The sequence below is a fragment of the Lynx canadensis genome, chromosome B1 (assembly GCF_007474595.2).
Source record: "Lynx canadensis isolate LIC74 chromosome B1, mLynCan4.pri.v2, whole genome shotgun sequence".
In the NCBI taxonomy this organism is placed as follows: Eukaryota; Metazoa; Chordata; class Mammalia; order Carnivora; family Felidae; genus Lynx; species Lynx canadensis.
Genome location: NC_044306.2, coordinates 148,317,451 through 148,344,867, shown reverse-complemented (window position 1 = coordinate 148,344,867; position 27,417 = coordinate 148,317,451). Strand labels below are relative to the sequence as shown.

The following is a 27,417-nucleotide window of genomic DNA, read 5'->3' as shown; positions in this document are numbered from 1 at the left end:
AATATAGAAAAATCATTAAGCTGCACACTTAAATTTGCACACTTCATTGTTATGTGTTATATACATTCTTATCCTAAAAGGAAGCATATTACAGTTAATTATGATCATGTACTCACTACACCACGCAGCACCTCAGAAGTCATCCAGTTTATCTGCCTTGCTGCTGAGCTCGAGAGTTAGAAGGCTGATTTTTGGAGTGCAGTAGGTGAATAGAAGTTAATGCTTCACTTAAACTTGTGCTGAAGGAGAGTTTGAAGAGAAGCTTGTAATCTTTGACTTGACACCATAAAACTACCATATGAATAGGAACTTTGTGGGGGGTGCTTTTTGTGGGTACAGGGCAAGGACAGGTGACTTTTCTCTTTTTAGGTTTCCTCAGGTGTGCAGGAAGGGTTGTGAATCCTCAGTGATCTCAGATGGTCTTGGCATGATAAACTGACAGAGACAAGGGGCTCCAGTTTGCTTTGAGCCAAGTTAGGAGGAAAATCAGAACATTTCCTTATGGCCTCCCCATTCATAGATTACAGGCTAGTTTTTCTTTCATACGGGTATTTTCTCCCTATTTTTATATTTCTTAGACACTATAGACCGGAATAATACTGGTCATTAGTAGGCAGTCATTGGACAAATGGCAGAGGGAAGGAGAAGATTGTAGCTTATTCAGTTGATGGGATTATCATGATTTGTGTTTTCTGTAACTTAGTTGTTCACTTGAAAACATTCCAGCAGAGCCTTGCAGTTCTATCTGAGCAATCACCTGGCGAACAGCTAGCTGACTCAGATCAGGGCTGACGTCCAGCTCTTGTGCTCCTATGGTTTTGTTTATGTCTCTGTGGAATGATTTTTACTGGGGCTTGAAAGAAAAAAAACATGCCAAGAAGTGTTAAATTGCTCTTGCATTTTCATTTTTCTTACTTTTCTTCTTTGGAGGCTACAAGTAAAAAATATTGTAGAGGGTTTTTTATTTAACAATAATACAAGTTCATTGAGTAGCAAATCGTGACTATTTGTGTATCCCTCTTATCATCTGCTCCTGTCTGGCATATTCTTTTCTTCTGTACAGGAGAGTGGTACTAGTCTAGAGGTGAAATACAGCATCATTTGAATTAACAAAGGGAGCCCGGCAATTCAAGGGAGTGTAATTCAATAATGTCATAAAACTATTTCAGGGCAATAGTCTGAACAATATATCCAAGCATGTTAACATTTTTCCAGGAAATATTTTTATCCATTTGCTGTCCTCTGAACTGGTGCCTGCTATAATCAGTGCGTAGGGAGTCTCATTAGCCTTTTGTGTATGAGTAATGTGGGGCCATTTACAATGGCTGCATCCTGTGAAATCCAATCAAGGAAATCCCACAAGGAATGTGGTAGTCGGTTGTGAAGAACTGCCCCGTACTCAGCCTTGTGCTTTAACGTGCTGCCTGTTGTACTGCAGGGAGACCCGAAATGTCTGTTGTGGTGTACATTTTGTACTGGTCATTTTTCCTTTAGAACGTTATGCTCTTATGTTTATTATTGCTATTATTGCTATTTATGATAAGTGGTATTAGTGCCATGCATCTTTTAGGAAGTGTGGGTCTCGCAGCTCTGTGACTGTAGTGCCCACAAGATTCAATACCCTCCTATCGGCTTAGCTTTCTGCTTTAGCTTTCTGACTGCACCAGGGCTACAGCCAACTTAGTGGATGTTCTCTGCTTAGGAGTCCTTCTTGCCATCCATGTGAAAGCAAACGAACCATTCTTTTACTCTTTGCGACTTCGTAGGATGTGCTTATGATTTTCCTAGCATCTTGCATACACTTTGCTTGGTGTCATCTTATATCTGTCCGTACAGGCTGCTGCTCACTCCTATTTATGACCTATGTAGGGGATAATAACTATTGTTATTCCCACTTGACAGTTGAGAGATGGAGGCAAAGGGAAGATTCACGATCAGTGCTAGAAATAGAACTGCAGATTTCTGACTCTGAAGCCGGGCTTTTAGGGAGAATCTAAGGAGCTATTTAGAATGGATTAGAACAAAATACTTTAGGGTTTTCCCATGAAGAGAAATCAAAACCCCTGATCAGTTTGTTCTTTTCTGATCTTGATTTTCACATTTAAGACAAGTAGTTATTCCATAAGTTTTGGTCCTCTAAAAATTTAGAATGTTTACCCTTTTCATATCACTGTAAGTTAGTATATATTTTATGTGATAAATGATGATTTGCCTTAAAGAGCAGTTTGTGCTTAATTATCAAAACGATAGAAAATCTCATTAGAGGGATTGGGACAATGGTCTAGCTAGTTCAATTCTGTCTTGCCCAGCACTCTAGTTGCTAGCTGCTATTTATCGTATGTAATGTGGTTGGTTGTGGTGGGTTTATGGTCTTCATGCATCTATTATGGACGCTACAGTTCAGCCATAATTTCCAAAACTGCTAAATATGAATAATGGCTTATTTGATTCACTGCTGTTTTGAGAGCAGGGAGTAAAGGATTGGTACATGCTGAGTTTATTCTAGAAATAGCTGTGATATATCAGGAAGGATGGGGGGGAGGTGCACATCCTTTCTGCAAAGATTGAGTGGTTTAGGAAGGCTGGCTCTTCTTCTGATATTGTGCTCTGTTTCTGCCTATAATTATTTTGTGAATATGAGTACAGTCCATTGGTTCCGGACAGAGATCATCTGGTACTTATTTTTGTTATGGAGAATGCTAGAGGCATCCTCCCCAGGCATAATTAGGTATGTGAAAAAGCTCACAAGAGTAGAAGGGCCTCATGAAGATTCTTGAGACAGCTAGCACTAGTAGATTCTAACTATGACTTTATTTCTAGTTATGAGTGAATAAAAAGAACTCAGTAGCATAAATTAATTTCTTTTCCCCAGCTGTCAACATGGGCTGTGCCCTTCGAGCCACACAAATGCGGTGTTTACTCTAATTTGTTAATAAGGAAAAAAAGCTTCTGGTTAAAAATAACATCTGTCCATTGACAAAAAACAGCTTGGGTCATGAAAGGAGTTTTCAGTACATTATAAAAGCTGAGTTTGGCAAGATGTACTTCTGTCATAAAAGTTGCAACAGCTTTTGCTTCTTCAAGGGGTTCAAGGGGAAAGAACATGTTTCAGGCAGAGGGAACTTCAACTTGATGAGTTCTTCTGCAATCCTAGTTTTCTCATCTCCTTTTCAGTAATGCAGTCCAAAATCAGGGGCTTCTTCAGGGTTTCCGTCCCTACAGATGAAATTCTTGACCTGAGGTGATGTTTCCTGCTACTTGTAGATGGCCAGATTTCTTCTCTGTATCATTTTGAGAGGTTGAATTTACTGAATGGTTCCTGACTGGAGTAATGGGAAAGTTTAGCTGTTATGTAACATTTTATTTCTATTGGGCACTTAATGATTTTCCACTAAAAAACACATCAATATATATGTGTTAATAAATATTTGTATATTATATGTAATATATATGCATTTTTTAATAAAAAATACATTACCACAGAAAGAAATCATACCTTTATATCTAAGTTCGTGAAACAATATAATTCTCATATATTGGGTTTATTGCTCTGATGCATGTTATAGTCACTATTGGGCTGCTACTTCCATTCATTATTCGGTATTATTTAGCAGAGACTAGAGGAAATATTTACAGAAAATATATTCCCTCATCCCAGAGGGCTTGAGTTAGAGGCTCCATTACTTTCGGCTCTTGGGATGGTTACCCATCTCATCTGCCAAAGTTTATATTTGAGGACTACTAATAAATGAGAGTATTTGTCTCGCTTTCTAGCAAGATAGTGTTTTGTCTTTGTTGCCATATAGTCAGCCTGATAGTTCATGTGTCAGTTGGTAAGTGTGTATTTCCATAATGTGTGTTTGTAAGTTATAATCATGATGGAGATGGCTACGGCAAGGTAGGAAGAGGTGCAGAATGGGTCCAGAAAGATCTTAGGTATTATGTCTTACTGAAAAACTAATATTTAGACACATTAAAATAACAAAAAATGGCAAGTAAAGGAAACCATTATTTAAAAATGTGTGAATAAGTAAAGGATCCAGGTATTTGATATTTTCTCTTTCTGCACTGCATTCTCCCCCTTTGCCCCAAACTATGTTCTTATTGTCTTGCCTGACAGCTGGCTATTGCTAGACTGGCTAATAGGACTGGGCAATGTGACCAGTATTGTAGGTGTTCCTAAATGGGATTTCTGTTTTGCTTAGGTGGTTAAATATTTTTTGCATATGTTGCACTCAAATCAGTGATCATTCCCTTTAGTATAGTACATTTTACTGTCATTAAGAAGCATTTTATAATACTGTATGTAGGGGTGTATAATTTAGGTCCAACTTCAAAGGAAGAGAAGTTCTAGTATCAACTGAACTTCAATATTAGAATAACTAAATCCAATTTTAATAATCACTTCCTTCATACTTGAACAGACTTTCATGCCTGCTGATTGCTTTTGCTTTTTCATCTACCGTGATAATACTTGAAAGCGAGTGTGCCGCCTCATGCCAGAACTGGTTTCTAAGCAAATAAGTATTGAATGGTTTTATAGCTATTTTGATATGAAGTCTGAGTGTTCAAACTTTCAGATACCTTCTTACATTCTTGATTTCTGTTTTTTTGTTTTTTTGTTTTTTTCCTTTCCCCTTTGGACTGAATTTTATAATGAAAAAAAAATTTATTCAGGGGCTTTTTGGGACAGACCCTAACACTTTGAAGAGTACTTGCTGTTGGCCCATTTTTATTTAAAGTGAGGTATATAGATAAATAAGTATAAAATAAAATTGTATTAAGCAAATCCCATCCCATCCCTGGTCCCATAAATTTTTACCTAAGATTTCTTGTCCCCAGCTAAGTATCCACAACATCTTTCCCCAGGACGAGCCGTGAGAGTCATTGTGGGTTAGCTTTTCTCTGTTGAATTGTAACCCCATGTATAGGTTGGGCAGGTAATGTTAGGCACATTGTGTGTTGAAAATAACAGGAGGTGAGAAGGCCTATCTACTGTCTCTCATTTACTAGGCACGTCTTTGGCTCATCCACTGACCTCCTTGAGCCTCAGTATCCTCACCATTAAGCGGGAATAGGATACCTCTCCTTATTGCAAAAGGGTATGTGGCGTTTAAATGAGGTGATGAATATGAAATGTTTTGCAAACTTTAAAAAGCTGAGCACATGTGATGTGATTATTTTTATTGCCCTTATTGTCTCCATGTTAGGTAAGACACGATTATAAGCAAGGCGGAGATGTATCCAGTGTTGCCTTTTATATATTTTTTCTTATTCACTTACTTACTGGGTTTCTTCCTCCCTAGTTGAGACATGAACCTAAGTGGGGATAAGCTCATTACTGCAAATTCCAGGACCTACTTACTGTGGAGCAGTGCGTGTACATTATCAAGAAAACAAGTTTGGGAAGGAAAATGAGGACACTCACAAAAGAATTTTAACTGTCCATGAAAGATGCTTTATTTCGAATTTCTCTCATAGTTTTCTTTCTTTACTTTGGCTGTCAGCATGTGGCTTACTTCTAGAGGACTTGGTTTTTGCTGACTTCCAGTCACTTCTGAGCAGAAATATTTCTTAAAAGTATGGAGAGGATCATTTGTCACTGTTCATATTGAGTAAGGAAAAGTCAGAGAAATCTGAAGATGTACTAAGTCTTTCTAGTTATTGTGCTTAATGGGTTTTCTCCACAGATTCTCAAAGTCAGTAGAAGTGGAGATAGAAGAAAGTTTAGGAAAGAAAGATTGAATGACTCCTAAAGTGAAGTTTTCCTATTCAGTAAATAAACTTCTCAGGGTTTCCATGTTAAATTCTTCTTTGCCTCCAAAGAAACAACAATTTGTATTTCATGATAGTGTGAAAGAGTATCTTTCATATTACCACGAATATTACCTTTGTCTTAAAGATGAATTCTAGACCTCAGCTTTTTACAAATAGGATAAACGTGTCTCAGTGTTATGTACATTGACTTTGATGAAATGTGTTTTATAGCCTTTGCTTCTTTCCTCTTCCATTAGGTTCTTGTTCATTCTCTTAGGTCCTAAGGGGAAAGCCAAGTCCTATCATGAGATCGGCAGAGCCATTGCCACCCTGATGTCTGACGAGGTAGGGGATCTGGAACATGGTGATTTGTGAATGTCCCGCTTGTATAGTTTTCATACTATGAATTGGCTGTCACAATTTACTCAAGTCAGAGTATGTGGTCACCAGTCCTCTTTATGGCATAAGGTACACTCATTCATGGCAGATGCGCTGGTCTCGACACAGTTTTCAAAAAATAAATTTTATGTTGGAATAAAACATAATTTCCTTTCTTTTTCTAAGCATTTGCAATTCTTAAAAGAGATATATGTTAAATATCCTTTAAAAAGTTCAAATCACTGTATTAACTTAAACTTTACCTCTTAAAATGTTTAATATATTCATCCTGGGAGTTCAAGTGTCCTTATACCATATTGTTTCAGAAATAATGGGTTCTATAAAGTAATGCGTAATAAAATGGATCATGCATTTTTTCCTTAGGTATCAGAAAGTACCTGTTTTTATGGTCTTCTTATCTTGTGGGAAGGAATTACACACTTACTAAAATGCATTAGCAACTGTTACTGCAGAGTTTCTAGTGCTTTGGAATTATAACCTTACTCTCATAACAGCTTGAATGTTGTTCACACATTTTAGATATGATGAAACCTTAAACTAGTCTCATAGTAGGAGAACTACAATTAGGATATGGGATCACTGATTTTCCTTCTGTGTCTTTCTAGCTTACTATTTTCCCAAATGTTTCACTTTTGCTTTATTACTTAATTTGTTAGCTTCTCCATGTGTTAAGTGAAGAATAGGGCATTTAGTTATGGAAGCTTTATTTGGTGATTACTCAGATGGTTACTTAATGTGGGACTGAGAGCATTTTTGATGTATAGCTATGCTGGCTTTTCCCCCTTGAGGCAACTAAGCATCTCAGGGGGCTCTTTTATTTATTTTCATGTGTTTACATTTTCTTTAAAAAAGAATCCTTCCTCCTAAGATGCAGTAATTAGAACTGCCTTAGGCTCTAAATGACAGAAAAATCTGATTTATAGTGGCTTAAATTATTTGGGGCTTATTTGGAGGTAGGCAGTTGCTAGAGTCGGTTTAACTTAACTGTTTCATGATCAATCAAGAGCCAAGGTTCTGGCTTTGTGGGCTTGAGAGGGCTGCTGCAGTCAGCTCTAGCCATCTCTTCTGTATTCAAGTTTGAGGAGGGGGAGGTTGAATACAGAAGGGGCATGGAGCGGGAAGTGTTGGGAGACGGAGGGTGGGAATGTTAGCCGTATCAGTCTAACAGGTATTCTAAAGGTTTCTCAAACAGCTTTTTTTCTTTCATCTCATTGGTCAAAACTGTCAATTCTTATCTGCAGGGGAGGCTGGAAAAGTGACCCTCTCTAGCGGCTAGAGCACCACAGATGAGATGCTGGCATTTGTAATGCCCTAATCTCAACCTCACCCCCCCCCCCCAGACCATTACATGTAATTTGTTTCATAGCTTTTAAAAATTCTTGTTGAGGAGAAGAGATTTACTAGCAATCTTTAAGAACAGGTAAGGATGTTGAACAGGAGCCATCTTCTGTCCTGGAGACTAAAGAATTTGACTGATGAGGTATGAAAGGCTTATGCGTAAAGGACTTTCAGATGGTCACCTAGGTTAGAAGAATGGAATGATTGGCAAAGAGGATTATGTAAATTCTGGAGCTCCTTCTTGGCTATCTGTATAAAAGACATGAAGCATTTGCTGCCTTGGCTGGTTTAGTTATTGCCTTGCTAAAAAGTTAGACAGATGATCACCTGCTTAAAGCCCTTTGCTTTATGTGTTACCAGCATAACTTAGATTTTTCTTTTTTTAATAGCTAACATTATTTGTGTTCGAGAGCTGCAATGTTTGGGACTTAACCCGATCTTAATCCTCAGCTTGAACTTTTCCTTTTTGAATTACCAGCAATGGTTTGTCCCAGTCATTTTTATTTCAGAGAATGATTCTTTTGTATATTTCTCCAAACCATTTGCATCTGGCTTCCACAGCAACTGTATCAGCAATGGTACATGCCAGTGGGAGATGAAAGACAGTGTTGTTTTACAGTATTGATTAAAAAGACATATAAAAAAAACGCAGCTGTTTTCTCATGCCTCCACTTATATTCTCTGGGTTCAAAATCAGAATCCCAAAATACTTTGGGACAAGCTGATAGGAAATATGAGAATATGATTATATTAAACATATATGAAATAAATGTTAAAGTGGATTATAGATTGCCTTTCTGAGGCTCAACATGCTGTGAGGCATGTAGAGAGTTCTCTTGTTGGATCAGCACATCTCTTATTATTCTTTAGGTGTTCCATGACATTGCTTATAAAGCTAAAGACAGGCAGGACCTGATTGCTGGTATCGACGAGTTCCTCGATGAAGTCATTGTTCTTCCACCTGGGGAATGGGACCCAGCAATCAGGATAGAGCCTCCTAAAAGCCTTCCATCATCTGACAAAAGGTAAATTATCGGGCAATTGGGAGTTTTCATCCTTGAGAAGGAGGTTGTGCTCACAAAAGGAAATGGGGTCAGGTGACTGTCCTAATATTGTGTTTTTAGGTTCACATTTAACTTGATGTATTATCTCAAATGAATTACGTATGTACTTTGGTTTGACATTTCGTCGATGCTGTAAAATGAGTGTTATATGTTGTTATCTTCTTCAGTGATTGCAAATTAGAGATCTCAGATTATGATATTGGAATACATCATAGAGATTTTTAGGAGGATGTGTTGGGGACTTCCTGCACATGTAGAAGACTGGTTTACTCAAAACGAGTCCCTATAGATTTAAGAGGTTAAAAAATCAGGTGAGACCATTTGGAGAAGCCGTTTTCTGGAAATCTGTTGTTTTCCCGGTGAAACGGTTTCTGTCTTATACAGTATGCAACTTATTTAGCTTTTTATTCATCAGTCATTTGTCCTCCCTCTAAATACAACACTTTAAGAGTTGTCCGTTAGGGTGGTGGAAGGAAATGATCTTTCTCCCAAAGGGTTTTCAGTCCATCTCTTCGTTAGTCTCGTGCGCGGCACAGCTAAGAAGCAGATGAGTAAAAGAAACTGATATTCTCTTGGGCTCTGTTGTCTTGCTTAGAAAGAATATGTACTCAGGCGGAGAGAATGTTCAGATGAATGGGGACACACCTCACGACGGAGGCCACGGAGGAGGAGGAGGAGGACATGCGGATTGTGAAGAATTGCAGCGAACTGGACGGTAACTGATGGATTATTTGGCCATTCACGATGAGAATCTCCTTATTTTATTATTTTAAATATTTATTTTGAGAGAGAGAGAGAGAGAGGACATGCTTGCCTGTGCACACGAGCAGGGGAGGGGCAGAGAGGGAGGGAGAGAGAGAATCCCAAACAGGCTCTGCACTGTCATCACAGAGCTCTACGTGGGGCTGGGTCTCATGACCATGAGATCACGACCTGAGCGGAAATCAAGAGTCAGCTGCTCAACCGACTGAGCCACCCAGGCACCCAGATGAGGATCTCTTTAGATCTTAATTTCCCTTCATCTCCCTATCAGCATTTTACTCACTGATTTGTATACTTGTGCAGCCAACAGATACTTATATTGATTAATCACAGGCACTGGGGATGCAACAGTGAATTAAACAAAAACCCTTTGTCCTTTTGGGTTTTCCTTTGTAGTAGTGGGAGACAAGCAATGAGAAAATTAAGAAATGTGGTGATGGTTTAATGGGGGAAAACGAAAACAGAAATAGGGGGTTTTGTGATAGGGGAAAGACATTCCAATATAAAGAGTGAACTCAGAGAAGGCCTTACAGAAAAGTCCGGCAGGAAAGCCCATGAGAAAAGTCCTGCAGGAGCTAGAGATAGACCAGCAGAAGTGAGGTAGGGGGAGGGGACAGCAGAGGGCCTGGTGTGTGCTGGGTTGGCATCCAGGCCATGAAGTGAGGGAGGAGGTGTTGGAGAGAAAGCCAGCGGGGTCTTCAGGTGGGTGTGAACCCGTGGCAGGAAGGTGGTGTCATGTGTTGTCTTCCCCATTTGGCTTTTGTGCGTCCCTCCCTTCTCTGTACATTTATTCATAAGTGGGCAACATGGTACAGAAATGAGGAACTCACAGGTCATGGTCTCCTTAGCCTGCCGTTGGGGATTCAGGATTCCCAGACTGCTTTTGTAAATCTCTTTTTATGATAATTCCTCCTTTTCTTTCCACTATTAGGTTCTCCATTTTGTTTTGTATTAAATAAAATTTTAAGTAGGATACTGATTTTATGAAGATAGGACTTTTTTTTTTAATGTTTATTTGAGAGAGAGAGAAGAGAGAGTGTGCGAGCAGGGGGAAGGGCAGAGAGACAGTGGGGAGGAGGACAGAGGACCACAAGCAGGCTCTGCGCTGACAGCACAGGGCCCGATATGGGGCTCGAACTCACAAATTGTGAGATCATGACCTGAGCCAAAGTCGAACACTTAAGCCACCCAGGAACCCGAAGATAGGACCTTTTAAGAACATTAAAGGTTTTTTTGAAAGCACAAAAGTATGTCTTTTTAAGATGTAATTGAGTCTGAATAAAATGATTTCATTCTTCTAATGACCACTTGGGTTTCTCTCTGAAATTAAGGGGACATTTTTTCCCTCCCCTTTTTTTCTGAAAGAATAGAGAACATAAAACCTCCTCTCCCCCCTATTTTTTCTGAACAGTTCTTTACAAAGTACTTTTATTAGGAATATTCTTTTCCTTTTCTATAGATATGAGTTCTGGAATTCAGCTCTTTTACTTAATCAGACTGGAATTTAATTCTTGGATAGCTCACTTTTTCCCCAATGTACTGTCTGCAGCCTGCCCGGCACCACGCACAGCCCTACGCAGACCATGAAAACTGAAGTGGGGCACAGGATGCAGCGAGGGCCAGCAAGCCCACACACAGACAGTCAGTCCCGATTAAGTGTGATAGCCCCATGGTGGAAATCTGAACTCTCTGAGGGAGGGCCCCACAGGCTGAAGGAAGGGTATGCGTGGGGAAGGCTGAGACGTGAGGTTTGGTTGGGAGGGTAGTTTGACAGATGCATAACTAAGGCAGCTGACCTGCAAATGTGCGTAATGGGGCTACGCTTGCAGTGCCTTTCCACCGTATACCTGCATGGCTTTCCTCCTTCGTGCCTTCGGGACCTTATCCCAAAGTCACCGGTTCGGGAGGCCTGTTGTGGCCACTCTAATAGTTCAGCCATTGCTTCTCTAGCATTTCATAACCTTCTTCCCCACTTAATTTTTTCCCTTGATGTTTAGCACCATCCATTTTGCTTATATTGTCCGTCCCCCATATCGAAAGGAAAATCCCCGAGGGCAGGCGTCTTTGCCTGTATTGTTCACTGTTGTGTCTCCAGCACCTGGAGAAGTGCTGGGCATATCACAGGTGCGCAGTAAACACTTGTGGAATGATGAATGGAGCTGGAAAGGAAACAACGCAAGATTATTAAAGGACTTCTATGCTCTGCTCATGGGTGTGATGTTTTTCTACAATGAGTGAGAAATTTGAATCCATCTACGCCATTCACTCTCATCTAAAAACCAACTGTTCTTTAGGGAATGCAACACCTAATTTAGGGACCAAAACAGAGACAGATAGAAGAAAATTTATTCTTCTACAGTTTTCCCATTTTCCCTTAAGTGGTTAAATAGAGCTTGTTGATTCAAACACTTTGACTGCAAATTCTTTGTGGTTGAATGAGTTACCCTTGGTTAATTTGATGACATATTTATTTTACCTTGTCACATGTTTGCTTTCTCCCTACCCAGGTTCTGTGGTGGACTCATTAAGGACATAAAGAGGAAAGCACCATTTTTTGCCAGTGATTTTTATGATGCTTTAAATATTCAGGCTCTTTCAGCAATTCTCTTCATTTATCTGGCAACTGTAACTAATGCTATCACTTTTGGAGGACTGCTTGGGGATGCCACTGACAACATGCAGGTGGGTCTGGTTTGGGGGAGACACAAATAGTACAGCCCAGATTGCCTTCCTCACCCCTACAGCTCAGCTAGAAGCAGATGGCCTTTCAGTTACTCAGCGTGATTTTCTTTCTTTTGCTGGATGCTGCATTTTACTTTGCTTCTGGCCTGCTGCTATATTTCCAGCATTTTAGTAATTACAAAAATAGCTCGATGAAATCTGGCTTGAGTCACAAGTGGGGAAAAGAAGGGAAGGAAATGAGGATATACAATTCCATTTGGGCAAAAGCATATCAGCTGCTTTAATTTTGTGCAGGGCACGGGGTTTAGATCTTCTACTACCTTGAATGTATGGGCCATATTCTGTTAAGCTTGATGATAACACTTTTTCTGGGAATGCATGATTACCTTCATTTTACACAAGAGCAAACAGTCATCAAAAAATTGAGGGATTTGCTTGAGGTTGGATTTGCATGTCTATCAGTAGGATTCAGCTTTAAGGGAATACAAGTTAAGAGTTGTTTCTCCTGTTCTTGAACCTGCCTGATCATTAAGCTGTAAAGACCCTGGCTTGACTTATTTTGTACAAACCATAGTCTATTACTCTGCAGGTGCCGTTTGCCATCCTTTTGTATCAGTAACAGCTGACGTTTTAGTGGTACGAAAGATATTTTGGATGCCCTCTATCATTCAGAAAAATATGTACAAAGCTAAGAAAAAATAAGCATTGTGCTAGATGCTGAATACAGAGTAGTGAGTGAAGCCAGTATTCTTAGGAAAAGAACTAGATTCATTCCCTTTTCAAACTCTGTCCCTTCTACTTTAGTGCTTATTACTGATTAACCTATGTGACATTCATAAGTGCTGCCAGCCACCTTCTTAAAAAAAAACAAAACAAAAAACAAACCCAGCTGTTTCAAAAGATTGCTTTCTTCCACTTTTGTTTTCTTCTCTGGGCACATTCATGCTTTAGATTCTGCCTAAACACAAAAATGAAATGGAGATGATATATGACATCTATGTTGACCCAAGTAAAAAGGGAGAAATTGCTTCAAATAATTGTATGTAGTCTGTTAAGAGCACTTTTATCTTTTAGCCCTTATCTATTATTGCATAGCATATTAATCCAAAACTTAGAGGCTTGAAACAACCATTTCATTCTTCCCTTTCATGGTTTTGGTGGTTGAGGGGCTTATCTGGAGTGGTTCTCTCTTTGGGCCTCACATGTTTGTAGCGAGGTAACAGCTGAGGTTGGAGTCCCCTGAAGGCTTCTTAAATATTTATTTATTTTTGAAAGAGACAGTGGAGAGGGAAGGCAGAGAGAGAGGGACAGAGGATGCGAAGCAGGCTCTGTGCTGACAGTTGCTTCAGCACAGAGCCTGATGCGGGGCTCAAACTCACAAACTGCAAGATTATGACCTGAGCCGAAGTCAGATGCTCAACTGACTGGGCCACCCAGGTGCCCCTGAAGGCTTCTTTATTCACATGTCTCGTGCCTAGATTGGGATGTCTGGAACATTTGGGGACTGAGGACTCTGAACATGACTTTTCCACTTGGCTAGCTTGGCTTTCTTACAGACGGGGACCATGATGACCTTTAAGAGCTCATGCCCTAATCAGAAGGGGGCAGGCACCGCTCAGCTTTGCTTATTCCTATATGAATATGCTCTCCGTATTACTTCATTTTCTGATTTTCAGAAAGAGGCTGAAAACTCAAATTCTTATGTGAAATCTAGTGATTCTTAAATATTTGCAATGAATTAACTTTTAAAAACTAACATTGTGCTGGCCAGAAAGCACATATGTATATGTTCCCAGCGAGAGACCTGCCATGTGGGGAAGAGAAACCAAGAGTGGTAGGACACAGAGATGAAGTATGTGAATAGGGTGTTCTTCCCTCTTTTCCTCGTTCATAAGGTAGGAATGAACGAAATAAACTGCAACAGTGATGTCAATAACAGGATTTTTATAAATCTGATCTGTATCCAAATAGGGCAGTTATTTTTTGTCCAGATGAGAGCATAGTGATAACTAAATCAGATCATTCAACAAAACCAGTGGAAAAGAAAGCACTGAGGAAGCACCGTGAGGCCAGCACAAAGAACATAATACAGGCAGTCACGTTAGGAAAATAAAGCTGTGATTTGGGGACAGTGGCAAGAAAACCTCCTTCTGTTGTTCAGAATATACAGAGACTTTCTTGTGCAGATCATTTTTTAACACATAGTTTTCCATGGATTCTTTTCCTTGAAAGTGGAGAAATTACAACACGTCCTATGTGTTAGTTTATTGCCTTGTTAAACTGAATTGAACCCCTTTTCAACCTCATAAGACTTAGCTTTAAATTAAAAAAAATTTTTTTTTTTTACATTTATTCATTTCTGAAAGACAGAAAAAGAGTGTGAGCAGGGAAGGGGCAGAGAGAGAGAGGGAGACACAGAATCTGAATCAGGCTCCAGGCTATGAGCTGCCAGCAGAGAGCCCAACGAAGGGCTTGAACTCACAAACCATGAGATCATGACCTGAGCTGAAGTTGTATGCTTAACCGACTGAGCCATGTAGGCATCCCAAAACTTAGCTGTAAAATGCAACATCTGAGATGAGGAAGAAGTCTGTTGAAGTCTATTGTTGATCCCTCCTAGGTGCATTAATTTCCATATGTGCAAGTTTTGGGGAAAGTAAAGGATTCTGTTGTGTGACACGTGTACTTATCATGGGTATTTGTTCTGTGATCATTGTCATGGGAAAGGCCTTCACGGTGGAGTAAGCAGTGTTCAGGATCCTGCAGACTTTAGGAGAAACAGAAAGGCTTTCAGTACATCAGGATGTTAGGTTGTCCACAAAAATGACCATTTGCTGGACGTCACTCCTAGGAGTTGACTTAATTCAAAGTACAAAATTCAAACCTAGGAGGACATTTGCTAGACATATTCTGCTTATTACAGATTTTGTAATCTCTTATTGATAATGTCATTGAAGCTGTGAACTCGATGTTTTAAAAGTCTTTGGAAATACTAAAGGGTATATTTTTCTGTCCCTTCTGAAATCTCTTTCCTTGAAGAAATGTATTGGCAAAGAACTGCAATTTTGTACTCGTAGAAGTCAGAGTGGGTGGCAGAAACACTGAAAAAGAATAGAAAATGAATGATTGTTAATATATATTTGTTGAACTGAATAGTCTATTATCTATTTCTTTTGGGCGCACTAATGCTATATAGTGAATGGATGCATAGATCTAAGTACTGGATTTATAGCTATAAAACCACCTGTCTGACTAGTGCACACACACACACACACACACACACAACTCAATAGTTTTATAGTAATTATAGTATTTACAGTTTTATAGTAATTTTACATATCCTAGTATTTTAATAGGAAACATTTTACCTGTAGTCATTGTACTAGGTTTTCTTATGATGATAGATGACTTAGGTTGATATTTCTGTTGGTTTTATCTATTTTATGGACGAGGGAGTAAGGTGATTTAATATGTTGAAAAGTATCTCAGTACTGAAAGGACCTGTACTTGAACATACAGAAGTTTTGATGCTCTGAAGTAGAAATCTTGACTTGGCATCAGGACAACAAAATATTTTGTGGATTTGGTGCTAAGTCCCAGATCACTTCCCAGGCCCATGGCAGAGGTTGATTTATTCCTTTGCAAGTATTTATGGGGTGTTTACTGTGTGGCAGACACTATTTTAAGTGCTGGGGATACAGATAAGTAGCCAAAATAGATAATAATCCGCATTCTGATGGTATTTACAGTCTAGGGTGTTGATAAGGCATTCTTTTTCTATGTCCCCAGGAGATACCAGTAGTGGTATATAGGGGATTATTGAGGGTGGTAAAGCCCTCTGGGTCTATTTGACCTTCTAAACACTAGATCAGAACTAAGCAGGACATTGGCACAGCCTGAAGTAATCTTCAGTTATATCACATGCCTTCATAAATGTGGCAACGGGTTATTCTCAAAAGCACAAGTAGCTCAAGTGAGTCAACTGAGAATAGTGTCCTTGCTTTTAAGGCAGACAGCTCAGAGATGGTTCATATAGGGTCTTTATTGTCAGGCTACAAATAGACATGGGTGCTGGTACAAACGTGTTGTGAAAACACAGATGAGTCACTGAACTGTTGTTGTTTAAGCAACTCTTCTGCCAGCTTCTGTGCAGGAGGTCTTGCCTGCTTGAAGACAAAAATTTACAGTTAAGCATTTATTTCAGAGCTGAAAAAAATATATAAATTGTAATTAATATTAATCATAATAAAATATATGTATATTTAATCCCACATATACACCTGTGTGTATACATCTATCCCCCACATCATTAGAAGCACATCTTAGGAGCCATACATATGGATCATTTCCCATGGACCTGTGTTCAAAATAAAACAGTTGAAGCTATGATGGATCCAAGTACAATCAGTTTATAATGGCAACATCCATGACTGCATGAATCCTCCAAGTTGGGCCACATGTTTGGACCATCAGGCTGCTCTGAGAGCACTCTAAGGCTTTCAGAGGAGGTATTCATGGATTCCTTAAGTGTGGCAATTAAAATTTAGCTTGGATTTCTCAAGTGACTGAACCTGCTTTGCTAAGAGTTGACCTCAGATTTATCTTGGATCTAGCCCTGGGCTTGTGCCTCTTTTCTGTTCATATTGTTCAGCAACAAAGGACTAGAACATATGCTTTCTGAGGTCCAGGAATTGTGCAACACTCTTATTATCCTTCTCAGTATGTTCCACTGTAATAATGCTCTTGTCCCCTTGCCATGCTATGAAACAAACAAAAGGTTTTCAGCCTCACCATCCTAGAAGCATGTTCTTTCCGGAACCAACTCTGTGACCATGTGTGCCAGCTCATTGCATTGTAGTTATATTCTTGGTTGCCAGGCAGGTACACTGTTCTGTTCATTTAGATACTTCTGATTAAATTGTTAAACATTGATTTAACAAATACTTATGGATAGCTTAGTCTATGGGCAAGTTACCTGTACAGGGAACACTTTCTGATGTTCTGTGACAAGTCTCTATGTCACTTAAAAGTTGTTCTTAGCTTTATGGACACAGAAAAATCTTTGAACTCAAATTGACATTGTTAATTGTGAATGACTGAGCATAGTCTAGAGTGAAGAAAGTCATTTAAATTTTTTCCCCCAGAGTAAATATAATCTTATTTTCACAAACCTTTTAGCAAAAGGATACAGTAAGATTTTTAGAATTCTGTGAATTTTGTGATATTTATGGAGCCTAACAGAGCACATTTTAAGGAAATTTGTCTCATAATAAGGAACATTTATAGCTGGCATCTCCAAATTTGAAGCTTTATTTAAACATACTGCTGTGCTGAGAATATTTAATCAATCTGCTGAGGTTGGAAATATATCGTTTCTTATTCACATATGATATTCCTCCATAAGATAGACACTTCTTTATGAAGGTTCTCATGTGCAGTTTATAGCAGCAAGAGTAAAGAAAATTGATAATTGCTTCATTGTAGTAAGGACTGTATAGTAATTTCAACTTACCTAAATGTTGTGCTTTGGCACCAAAATGCATTTCTTTCTCTAAGTGGAAATGCAAGGTGATATGCTCATCTGCCTGACATAGTCTTCCAGAAATATACCACAGGTTTAAAAAATTAGGTAGAGATAGTCTGTTGGCATGAGGCAGTTGAGTTGTTGTGGTTGGCAAAACTAAATGTGCATTTGGTGACAAAGTAAGGGGCTTGCATTGTTTACTTGCCTCCAGTGTGCTGGCTGTTCCTTCTCCCAGGAAGCAACTTAACTAGATCATTTGCTTCACTTCATGTACAAGTTCTGAATCAAACCTATTTGATTAAGGTTAAGTCAAATGTAACCGAATTTTTCACTTACCCGAACATATTTGGTTGGGTTTTTTCAATGGAAAGACCTTTGTCAACTCTGTTTTCTTGGTGATTAGAAAATGATAGTGATTTGGGCAGGCTGGCAGTCCCAAATGTTGCTACCTTCTAAAACTATTTTGTGTTTGTCTTCAAATAATTTTGAAATGGCTTTATTTTTAATAAGATATAATTATGCACTGTAGAAAACTCAAACAATACAGAACAACTACATAAAAGGTAATTTTGCCCTTAAACTCATGACTCAGAAATAGCCATTATGAGCATTTTCATAAACATCTTTCCTACATCTTGCAGTGCATGTGGAAACAGATAGATTGATGTATAAGATTTTATATAAGCGAGATCATATACCTGCTGTTTCATAACATGGCTAGTATTAAGTGGAAGTTTTTCCACTTCAATGTGGACCTTGAGCATTATTTTTAATGACTACATCTTTTATACACATGATGATACATGTCCTACAATTTACTTAATAAATCTCCTATTAGTACACTTTCAGTTTTCCCGATTTTTCTCAATTATAAACAAACTGTGGTGCCTAACTACATTTTCATTCTTTGTAATTATGTCCTTGGAGTAAAATTCCTAGCAAATGTTTGCAGGATATTTTTTTTATATTTGTTTTAAATTACACTCCACAAAGGTCATCCCAGCTTTTACTTCTACCAATAATGGACAAGACTGTCCACATGCATGCACTCTTGCAAAAACAGGATTGTGTACCATATTTTCATTTTTGCCATTCAATGGGTGGAAAAATGATAGCTCATTCTTACTCAATTCAGATTTCTTTGACTTTTAGTGAGGGCGAATATCCTTCCACATTTTTATTGGCTGTCTACACTTTGTATTTGTGTCCTTGGCATATTTTCCTTTTAGGTATTTGTTTTTTTTCTCATTGACGCATAAGAACTCTCTTTGTGTAATAAGGATATCTACCCTTTTCTTGTCAGAAATATCCCAAATATATTTTTCCTAGATCTATCCTGTGTCTTTTCACCTTATTTATGATTTCTTTTGCTATATAGATTGTAATTTTATGTATTCAAAATCTTCAATCTTTTATGGTTTCTTATTTTCATTATATACTTAAAGAGGTTTCCCCACTCCAAGATTAGAAAAATATTTACCCACATATCTTAGTTCTTTTATGTTTTCATTTAAATTTTTTATCCATCTGGGATTAATTTTGTGTAAGGTTATACTGGCATTTGATGTTTGGGCACTTCAGATGATCTAGGTACCTATTCACAACTCTTCAAACAAAAAAATACCGTAAAGCCTCCCTGTCTTGCCCATCCATTCTATCAGACTTGCAGTTGTGGCTCTTTGGTCAAGGTTTTGGATCACACTTTTCTTTAAGCAGAGAGCTAATTCATCTTTCAGCTTTTTCTCTTTCTTCAGTCCTGCTGGGCAGTGTAAACAGAAATCCTGTTCATGACGACAGAGCGCTTTTAGGCAGAGTAGATGGCAATAAGGATTTGGCAGCTGTGATCTGTCAGGACAGAAATCACTGATTTATAGGCTGCAGTTACACAGGTGAAATAAAAAATGAGGGTTGGATATCCAGTCTTCTTCCCCAGTGTAGATGGATGGTCTGTGTAACCCTAACAAATGTCAGCAGGTGGTTCTTATTTTGAGAGGAAGGGAGTTTTTTTTTGAATTGGTGCACCTCAAATTTGAGCTGCATGAAAATCAACTGGGGAACTTTGAAAAAATACCAATTCCCCAGGCTTTATCTTCAGATATATTGATTTAATTGTTCGAGGTAGAGATAAGGAATCAGTATTTTTTCTTAAAAAAAAAAAAAAAAAAAAAGCTCAGATAATTGTCATGTGACCTAAATTTGATTTAGAGACTTTCATCATTTCTTCACTTATTTTTAATCATGTGGCTTGGCTTTTAACTGGGGACCTGACATCAAAACTCCTGCAGATAATTCGGGTCTTGACTGCCTATTTCCAATGGATGTGTTTAAGTGGCATTAGGCTGTACCATTTTCCTTGGCTAAATTTCAGATTTGGAGACACAGCTAGAGAAATTTAATTTTATTATTCAACATTCCACACAGTTTGTATAAATTATAACCAACACAGGCTGAAATTTCTCTTCTTATGGTTAGAAACATTTTAGTTTTCTTAAAAAGCTTGAAATATAACAACAATGTCAGCGAATACTTTATCATTTACTACCACCAAAATATTTTACTTTCCAAGTTTTACTTGGTTGAAAATTCTCAAAGCCATAGAAAATTTTTTGTTTTCTTGGGCAGTTGTGTCACTTTTCTCCTGTTATTGCCATCCAACCCCCCCCAACAGTTGTGATTATTATTCTAAATAATGAATTCCTTAATAAAAAGGACAGAAAACAAGCAGGTCATTCTTTAGTGTTATATGAAGATACTCAGTTGCAGTGAAGTCAAAATTGACAGTGTACATTTTTAATTTTTAATGTTTTGTTATCTTTTGAATGTGCTTATTTCACCTTAGCAACGACAGGCATGATGGCCCTGGTGACCCTTGTCACAGGTAGTTCGAAGATCTGAAACGCTGGTGTTACCAATGATGGTTGATTTTTTTTTTTAAAGACTCTTGTTCTTATGGTGTGACTTCTTTTATGCTTGATCTTTCTGTTATGGGACTTGTGCTGATTTTCTTGGCTGTTTTGCCAAACAGGGACCATCTTTGGTTTAACATCATACCCTGATGTAAGCAGAAAAGTGTTCATACATTGTTTTGGATGTGGGTTTTGACTTCACTGCTGTAAAGTAAAACAAACTATTCTGTTGTATTATAGTTGATTCCATGTGTTTAGTAACACAAGGAATGAAAAGAAGTAATGGCTGTAGCGTGGCCCCCTAAGGCTTCTGTTGATTTAGGATTTGCTCTGAGAAATATTGGAGATCTAAAGAGGTTTTTTTTGCCCCTTTTCCTCTGAGGACTAATCTTCATCTTTTCTTTTATGTCACTCCTTTCAGCTTTCTCTCCCCATCTTTTCCCTCTTTTGAAGAAAAGAGAAATAATAGAGCCAGGCTGGGAGAAGGAGATGAGAAGTAGTGAAGGAAAGAAAACAAACATTTTATTGTATCTCTATTATTAGCTCTTTATATATTGTCTTTCTTAGTCCAATTATTCTGTGAAATAGCAATTGATTTTACAGAAGAGAGAGTTAGCATGTAGAGGATTTGTTGACTGGTGGACCTGAGATTTAACTCCGATATACTTCACTCCAAGACATGCTGTTTGCACTGAGCCACCTGGAAAAGATGTTGGAAATCAGCTAGTTCAGCTTCCCGTCTTATATCTAAACAAATACATTGTGTATATGTTACTGTTTATAAAAAAGTTATCATATATCAGAGACTATGCTAAACATTTTTCATGTGTTGTCTAATATGCATCCTAACTGTATAAAGCATAGAGAGGTTAAGTAACTTGCTTAAAGTCATTGATTGAGTAAATGGCACAGTCTAGATGTCACTTTGAGATTTTTTTGATTCCAGAGTCCATTGTTATCCTCTACCATCTGGATGTTTCTCTTCTACATGAGGAAACTAAATTTTTTTTTATTATGAAATCTATTGTAAAATTGGTTTCCACACAACACCCAGTGCTCATCCCAACAGGTGCCCTCAATACCCATCACCCACCCACCCCTCCCTCCCACCCCCCGTAAACCCTCAGTTTGTTCTCAGTTTTTAGGAGTCTCTTATGTTTTGGCTCCCTCCCTCTCTAACCATTTTTTTTCTTCCCCTCCCCCATGGTCTTCTGTTAAGTTTCTCAGGATCCACAAAGGAGTGAAAACATATGGAATCTGTCCTTCCCGAGGAAACTAAATTTGACAGACTTTAAGTGACATTCTCAAGATCATCAGTTCTCTGATGACAGAACAAAGTCTAGACTCTAGATTTCCTGACTGCTGGTTCTTTGCTCATTCTGTTGTTCCACAGTGGGTGGTATGTGCTCGGAAATGGAGTGAAGTAAAAGCCTAACCAAAACGGAGCTGTAACATTGTGCCACCTGGTTCTTCCACACCTCAGAGCTCAGCCACACGTGTCCTCATGGACTGAATGAGAAATAATAGAGGCAGGGAGAAACTGGGGGCAGAAGTGTCTTTATGAGTTATATCTATTAAAAATATACACACCCACACATTCTTTTCTTTCTTTATATTACTGAATCCTGAATATAACAAATCAGAAAAGGATTTCTGATAGTTCACCTTATAAATAGCTTTAAATTCTTGTTAGTTAAACTGAAGTTATTCATTGCATGAGATTATTTTTTTACATTTCTGTATTGTCAAGACTAACAAATCAAAACGTGGTGAAAATAGTTCTTTTCTCAGAAACACTGCAAGGATCTCTAAGTTTAAGCAAGTTTCCAGTGTAGTGTGTATAATAAATCACCTGTCTCTGTTTCAAAATTGTCAGCAACAGAATGGAAACTGTAGCACTTACCAAAGGATCAAGTACTGAAATAAAAATAATCTGCCTTTTAACAGTCACATGGTTTCCATAAATCAAAGCCATCTTCTGGGAGAAATTCCTTGTTATCTTTACTGAATGAGCAACAGCGGCTGTTGACCTTTGATAAGTGGAACCTAGGGTATGATTTGGGTATTTCTTCTTCAATTCCTTTAGCGTTTCCTGCACACCTACAGAGCACATGGAGGGATAGGGCAGAGCTTGATGAGAGGAAGAAAAATAAGAAGGCCCCCGGAGACCCTGTGCTTTGCCCTCAGAGAGATTGATAGTGATGGCAAATCAAGTAGAGAATTCCCAATCTTGCATTTCTTCTTTCTTGCTTCCTGTTCTGTCTCACGCCCAGGTGGTGCTGTATTTTGATACTGCAGTAGTAATGAGAAATATGTCCTTCTCTGTGCTTGGTAAAGAATGACACAGTATAATTCTGCCTGTCACATTCACGCAGAGGGTGGCTTGTCTTGCCACATGGGGAGCATTCCGTTCCTACCCTTTCATGTTACACACAGTCATGAAAAAGAAAGATAAATGATAAAGACGTTTAAAAAAAAAAACCCAATGTCAATGCACAGGAGGTGAAAAACTGCACTTCCAAGAAAACCCCAGCTGAAGCCAGCATACTTTGTATCGTTGCTATGGGTGAAGTCGTGGTTGGGCAGGTACCCACACTCCAAAGACCTGTCGTGCCACATTGAACATGGTGGACTTGTTCATATCACTTAACTCTCCTGAATCTCAATACCTTCACATGTAAGAGATCAAAACTATTTGTTGGGCACAAGGGACTGTCTTGTCTGCGTAAATGCAGCCTGGTTCTGCCAGCCTTGTGTGTTATTCTTCAATCTGTCTGAAAAAGAAGGAGGTGGATACTCTGATTATGTGTGGAGTGGTTACAAAATATTGAGATGACGTTCTTCAGTCATGCAGTAGAGCTCACGGCCATGGAAATAGGGTTCCCTGTCCTCCTCCCCTCCCTGCCCCGCCCGGATTTCAACCTAGATTTCTTAGAAGTTGTTCCTAGTTGTGTCAGAATATAGATACTCTCTGTGTGAGAAGCTAGTCTTATTTGTCAACCCTTGTTTTTTTGCCCTGTCCCCACCCCAGCCCCATTAATGCATGGTGCTGTTTTAAAGGATTTTTAACTGTTTTCTGAATTGAATGGTACCCTTCAAAGAGGAGGATGTGCTATTGCCAGTGCCATTTTAAGCATAACATTGGTGGCTCTGATGCAGTGTAAAAAATATTTTGGGTAATCATTATAATAGGGGTCTCTTAGGAAGGCTTTTGAGTGGGTATAGCACTTGATGTATTTAAGTTCTAGAAGTTGATTTTTTTTTTTTACTTCTGTCATTCAAACTTTTATTACTTAAAAAAAACATTTTTTTACTTGAGTGTAGTTTACATACTATTTTACGTTACTTTCGGCTGTCGAAAGAACATAGTGATTCAACTTCTCTGTGTGTTACACTGTGCTCACCACGAGTTACCTACCATCTGTCACCACACAATGCTATTACAATGTCATTGACTATATTTCCTATGCTGTGCCTTTTATTCCTGTGATTTATTCATTCCATGCCCATAACTTGATTAAAAAAATTCTGTGTGATCATTTTGTTATATGATGGGTGAATGAAAGTTGCTGGAGAACTTTGGGGCAGTAGAAAGAGGTGCCTTAGGCTCACAGGCAGTTAAGTTAACTTTTTATTGGTGGGGCGCAGGGAATCACTGAGGGGTATCACAGATTATCCAGAAATCTACTCTGCTCCAAACAGAGGGTGGTTTAGATTAAGAGATGGCTTGCTTTATGTAAAAACATAAATCATGCTTCTATGAACAGGTAATTTGTTACTCAGTTGAAGGGAGAGATCTTCTTGGCACCATTTTGTTTTAGTATGATTTAGTATGTTTTAGTATGATCATAGACCCTATGATTAAAGGGTCTTTTGTCACCTTTTTATATTTAAAAAGGTCACCCCTTGATATAATACTATTTCAAGTTTAGATCCTCTTGCAAATAAACATGTGCTTTTCTAACTAAAATTTGAACTATGAAAAATAGAGGAAATGGGCTAGTTTGCCATCATCTGAGGCCTTGGTCCCAAATGTCATGATTAAGAAAGTTAGGGTAATCTTTTAAGTCAGTGATACTTGATGGTTCATGTTTCTTTGTTCTTGTTAGCCTAAAGGAAGACAATGGGTTGGGTTTCCAGAGTTATAAGTACAGGAAAGTGTGGCCACAAAGATTTAGTTATTCATGTTCCTACACATGTATTTCCTCTAAAATAAATTAAAGTTCTTCTATCAGTTTACATTATATACAATATAATATGTCTATTATATATATATATATATATATATATATATATATATATAAATATATTTTTTTTAATTTTGGAATTGGTATGTTAGAGATTGCAGGATGAAGGGAAATAACTTTTTGTGTCTTCTTTGCTCCCCTCTCAAATCTTTCCTTTAGAAAAAATAGCCTTTGTGTTTAAAATGTAACTACTTGTAAGTACCTGCTATGCGCAGGGTGAAATCAGGCTGAAGCAAACACTGAAGTTAACCACAGAGAGAAAAGCATCACCCAAAGTACTAAATCATTTCTACCCACTTGGTGGGATTACATAATGTGATTTTCCATACAGAAGCTTCAATTAATATTTTTAGAATGGATCAGAGTCACCTTTTGCCTTCTGTAGTCAACCACCAGTCATTATAGTTACTGTAGTTTTTTGGAACAAGTCAGCCCTTCCAGTAGGGAGGAATGACTAAATCGTATGTGAAATAGATGGTGATATTCATACTGGTAAGAATCTCAATTCTTTGTGTCCATTTTCTGTGTTTGGTATGGCCTTTGTAGTAGCATATTCATGTGCTTAATGTCCCCAGTGGCATCACACGTGGGAGGAAGAAAGGTGTGTTTCTCCTAACAGCTCTCTTCTCTTTCTATCAGGGCGTGTTGGAGAGCTTCCTGGGCACAGCTGTCTCTGGGGCCATCTTTTGCCTGTTTGCCGGTCAACCACTCACGATTTTGAGCAGCACAGGACCTGTCCTTGTCTTTGAGAGGCTTCTATTCAATTTCAGCAAGTATGTGTATACATGTCTAATTATAAATTAGGATTAATTCTAGAACACAGTCTAGATATAGCACAGAATAGTAATTAGGTAGGTCAGAATATGGGAATTTTGAGATTTGGAGGTTGAAAGGCCCTTGGAGATTGGGTAGTCCAACACTCATTTTACATTTGATTCAGCTGAGGGCCCATATGTTGTACTATCTACTTGCCTCATCATTATTCTCTATCCTTCTAGTCCTGCTTTGTGCCACAGGGGCTGACCCAAACACTAAGTCTCCTTTGCCCTCTGGCTTATTGTTGGGTTAGACTAGTGCACGAGTAGGACAGGAAGGGAGGGAGAGAGGTCAGGGTGTGGGTCCACCTCCCTGTACCTCACAGTCCCTGCTTTAACACTGCAGTCTGGCAGTGGCTTGTCCCCTGAGTAGAGCCTCTGTACAGTGGCTCCACTGGCCTGGCTCTACCCTCACTAGGCTCTGGTGACTCTCTTCCTTCCTTGGCCTTTTGAAGCCAGGAGGTAAAAATGGCTCCCTGATGTTTCCAGTTCCTGAGTACTTTGCCATTCTCTGTTACTCACACATCTGTAAATAGCCCATTTATTAAGTTTTCCTCAGACCCATTTGAGAATGCCATCTATTTCCTGTCATGATCCTGGCCGACAAGAAATGAAATGTCTTGGTCAAGGTCCCATGGCTCATTAATGAGAGACTAGTTGTTCCAGTGATCCACTGCTCCTGACCCTGATTCCAGTGTTCTTAACTAAAGATTCATTTCAAGAGCCAGCTTAGTAATAGCATTTGTTGAGTGTTGATCACATACCAAATATGATCCGAAGTGCGTTACATGTACTTCCTCATTTCATTCCTGTAGCAGTGCAATGAGGTAGGGACCATACCCTGTTTTATTATTTTTATTTTTATTTTTAAATGTTTATTTATTTTTGAAAGGGGGGGGGGTAGAGAGAATCCCAAGGAAGCCCCACACTCAGTGCGGAGCCCGATGTGGGCCTTGATCTCAGGACTGTGAGATCATGACCTGAGCTGAAATCAAGAGTCTGATGCTTAACCAAATGAGCCACCCAGGCACCCCACCCCCACCCCCATACCCTGTTTTATAGATGAGAAAACAGGCAGGGAGAGGGTAAGTGCATTGCCATAGGCCCCATTACCAGTTGTTGGTAGGACTGGGATTTGAATTCTGCTTTCTGACTCTGGATACTATGCCTCTTATGGAATTACTATACACTCCTAATGGACATAACAATTGTGATATCGTATTTTCTTTTAGAATTTGATGGATCATTTTAAGAAGGAGAAAATCAAGTTAAGCGAATTATCCAAGTGGCCACATTAGCACACAAATAAATTCAAAATCAAATTGGGTATTCTGGCCTCTTTCTAGTGAACTCGATACCTCTCAGAGAGAATTGCCTTTCCCAGCAGACCTCAATCCTTAGGCAGATTGCAGAATTTCATATTGACTTGCTGGTACTCCTTGAATTTCCATATTCTTATATTGTTATAAATTTTTAAGATTTTGTTGTTGGAAGTTTTGTTACCTACATGATACCTCATGGACTCAAGGGCTGATAGAATAGCCTTTGAAACTGTATGTTACCATCAAAAGCTATCACAAGATAGAGAAGGCGGTGAGAATTTAAAACGAGTGTTTTGAAAACTGGGCTGAGAACATCAGCAAGATCTTATGAGAATTTAAAGCAATAATGTGAGTTTTCTGTAGCTCATCACTACAAATCCCTCCTCCATCATAATTCTCAGAAGGACATTGGAAAGAATTTCTATTCGTGTCAGTTTATAGAAAGTCAAACCATTTTTATATGTTTAAGAAAACATTGTGTGAGACAAGAAAGCTTTTGTGGAAAGATGGAACAAGCATGTACTATAAACAGGAACAAACATGTGCAACCTTTGCAGAAAGATTTATTGGATGCAATGTGATCAGAGCCTTAATATACAGA

General features: G+C 38.6%; 1 protein-coding gene across 2 annotated transcripts in view; it reads left to right on the top strand.

Moving 5' to 3' along the window:
- SLC4A4 (solute carrier family 4 member 4) overlaps positions 1-27,417 on the top strand; it is a 348,118-nt gene that overhangs the window by 237,979 nt on the left and 82,722 nt on the right. For both annotated transcript variants that reach the window (XM_032592973.1, XM_030313719.1), the window contains exons 9-13: positions 6,015-6,102; positions 8,365-8,519; positions 9,154-9,273; positions 11,828-12,002; positions 25,319-25,452. In XM_032592973.1, the coding sequence (XP_032448864.1) occupies positions 6,015-6,102; positions 8,365-8,519; positions 9,154-9,273; positions 11,828-12,002; positions 25,319-25,452 (672 nt within the window). The remainder of the gene's footprint in view (positions 1-6,014; positions 6,103-8,364; positions 8,520-9,153; positions 9,274-11,827; positions 12,003-25,318; positions 25,453-27,417) is intronic.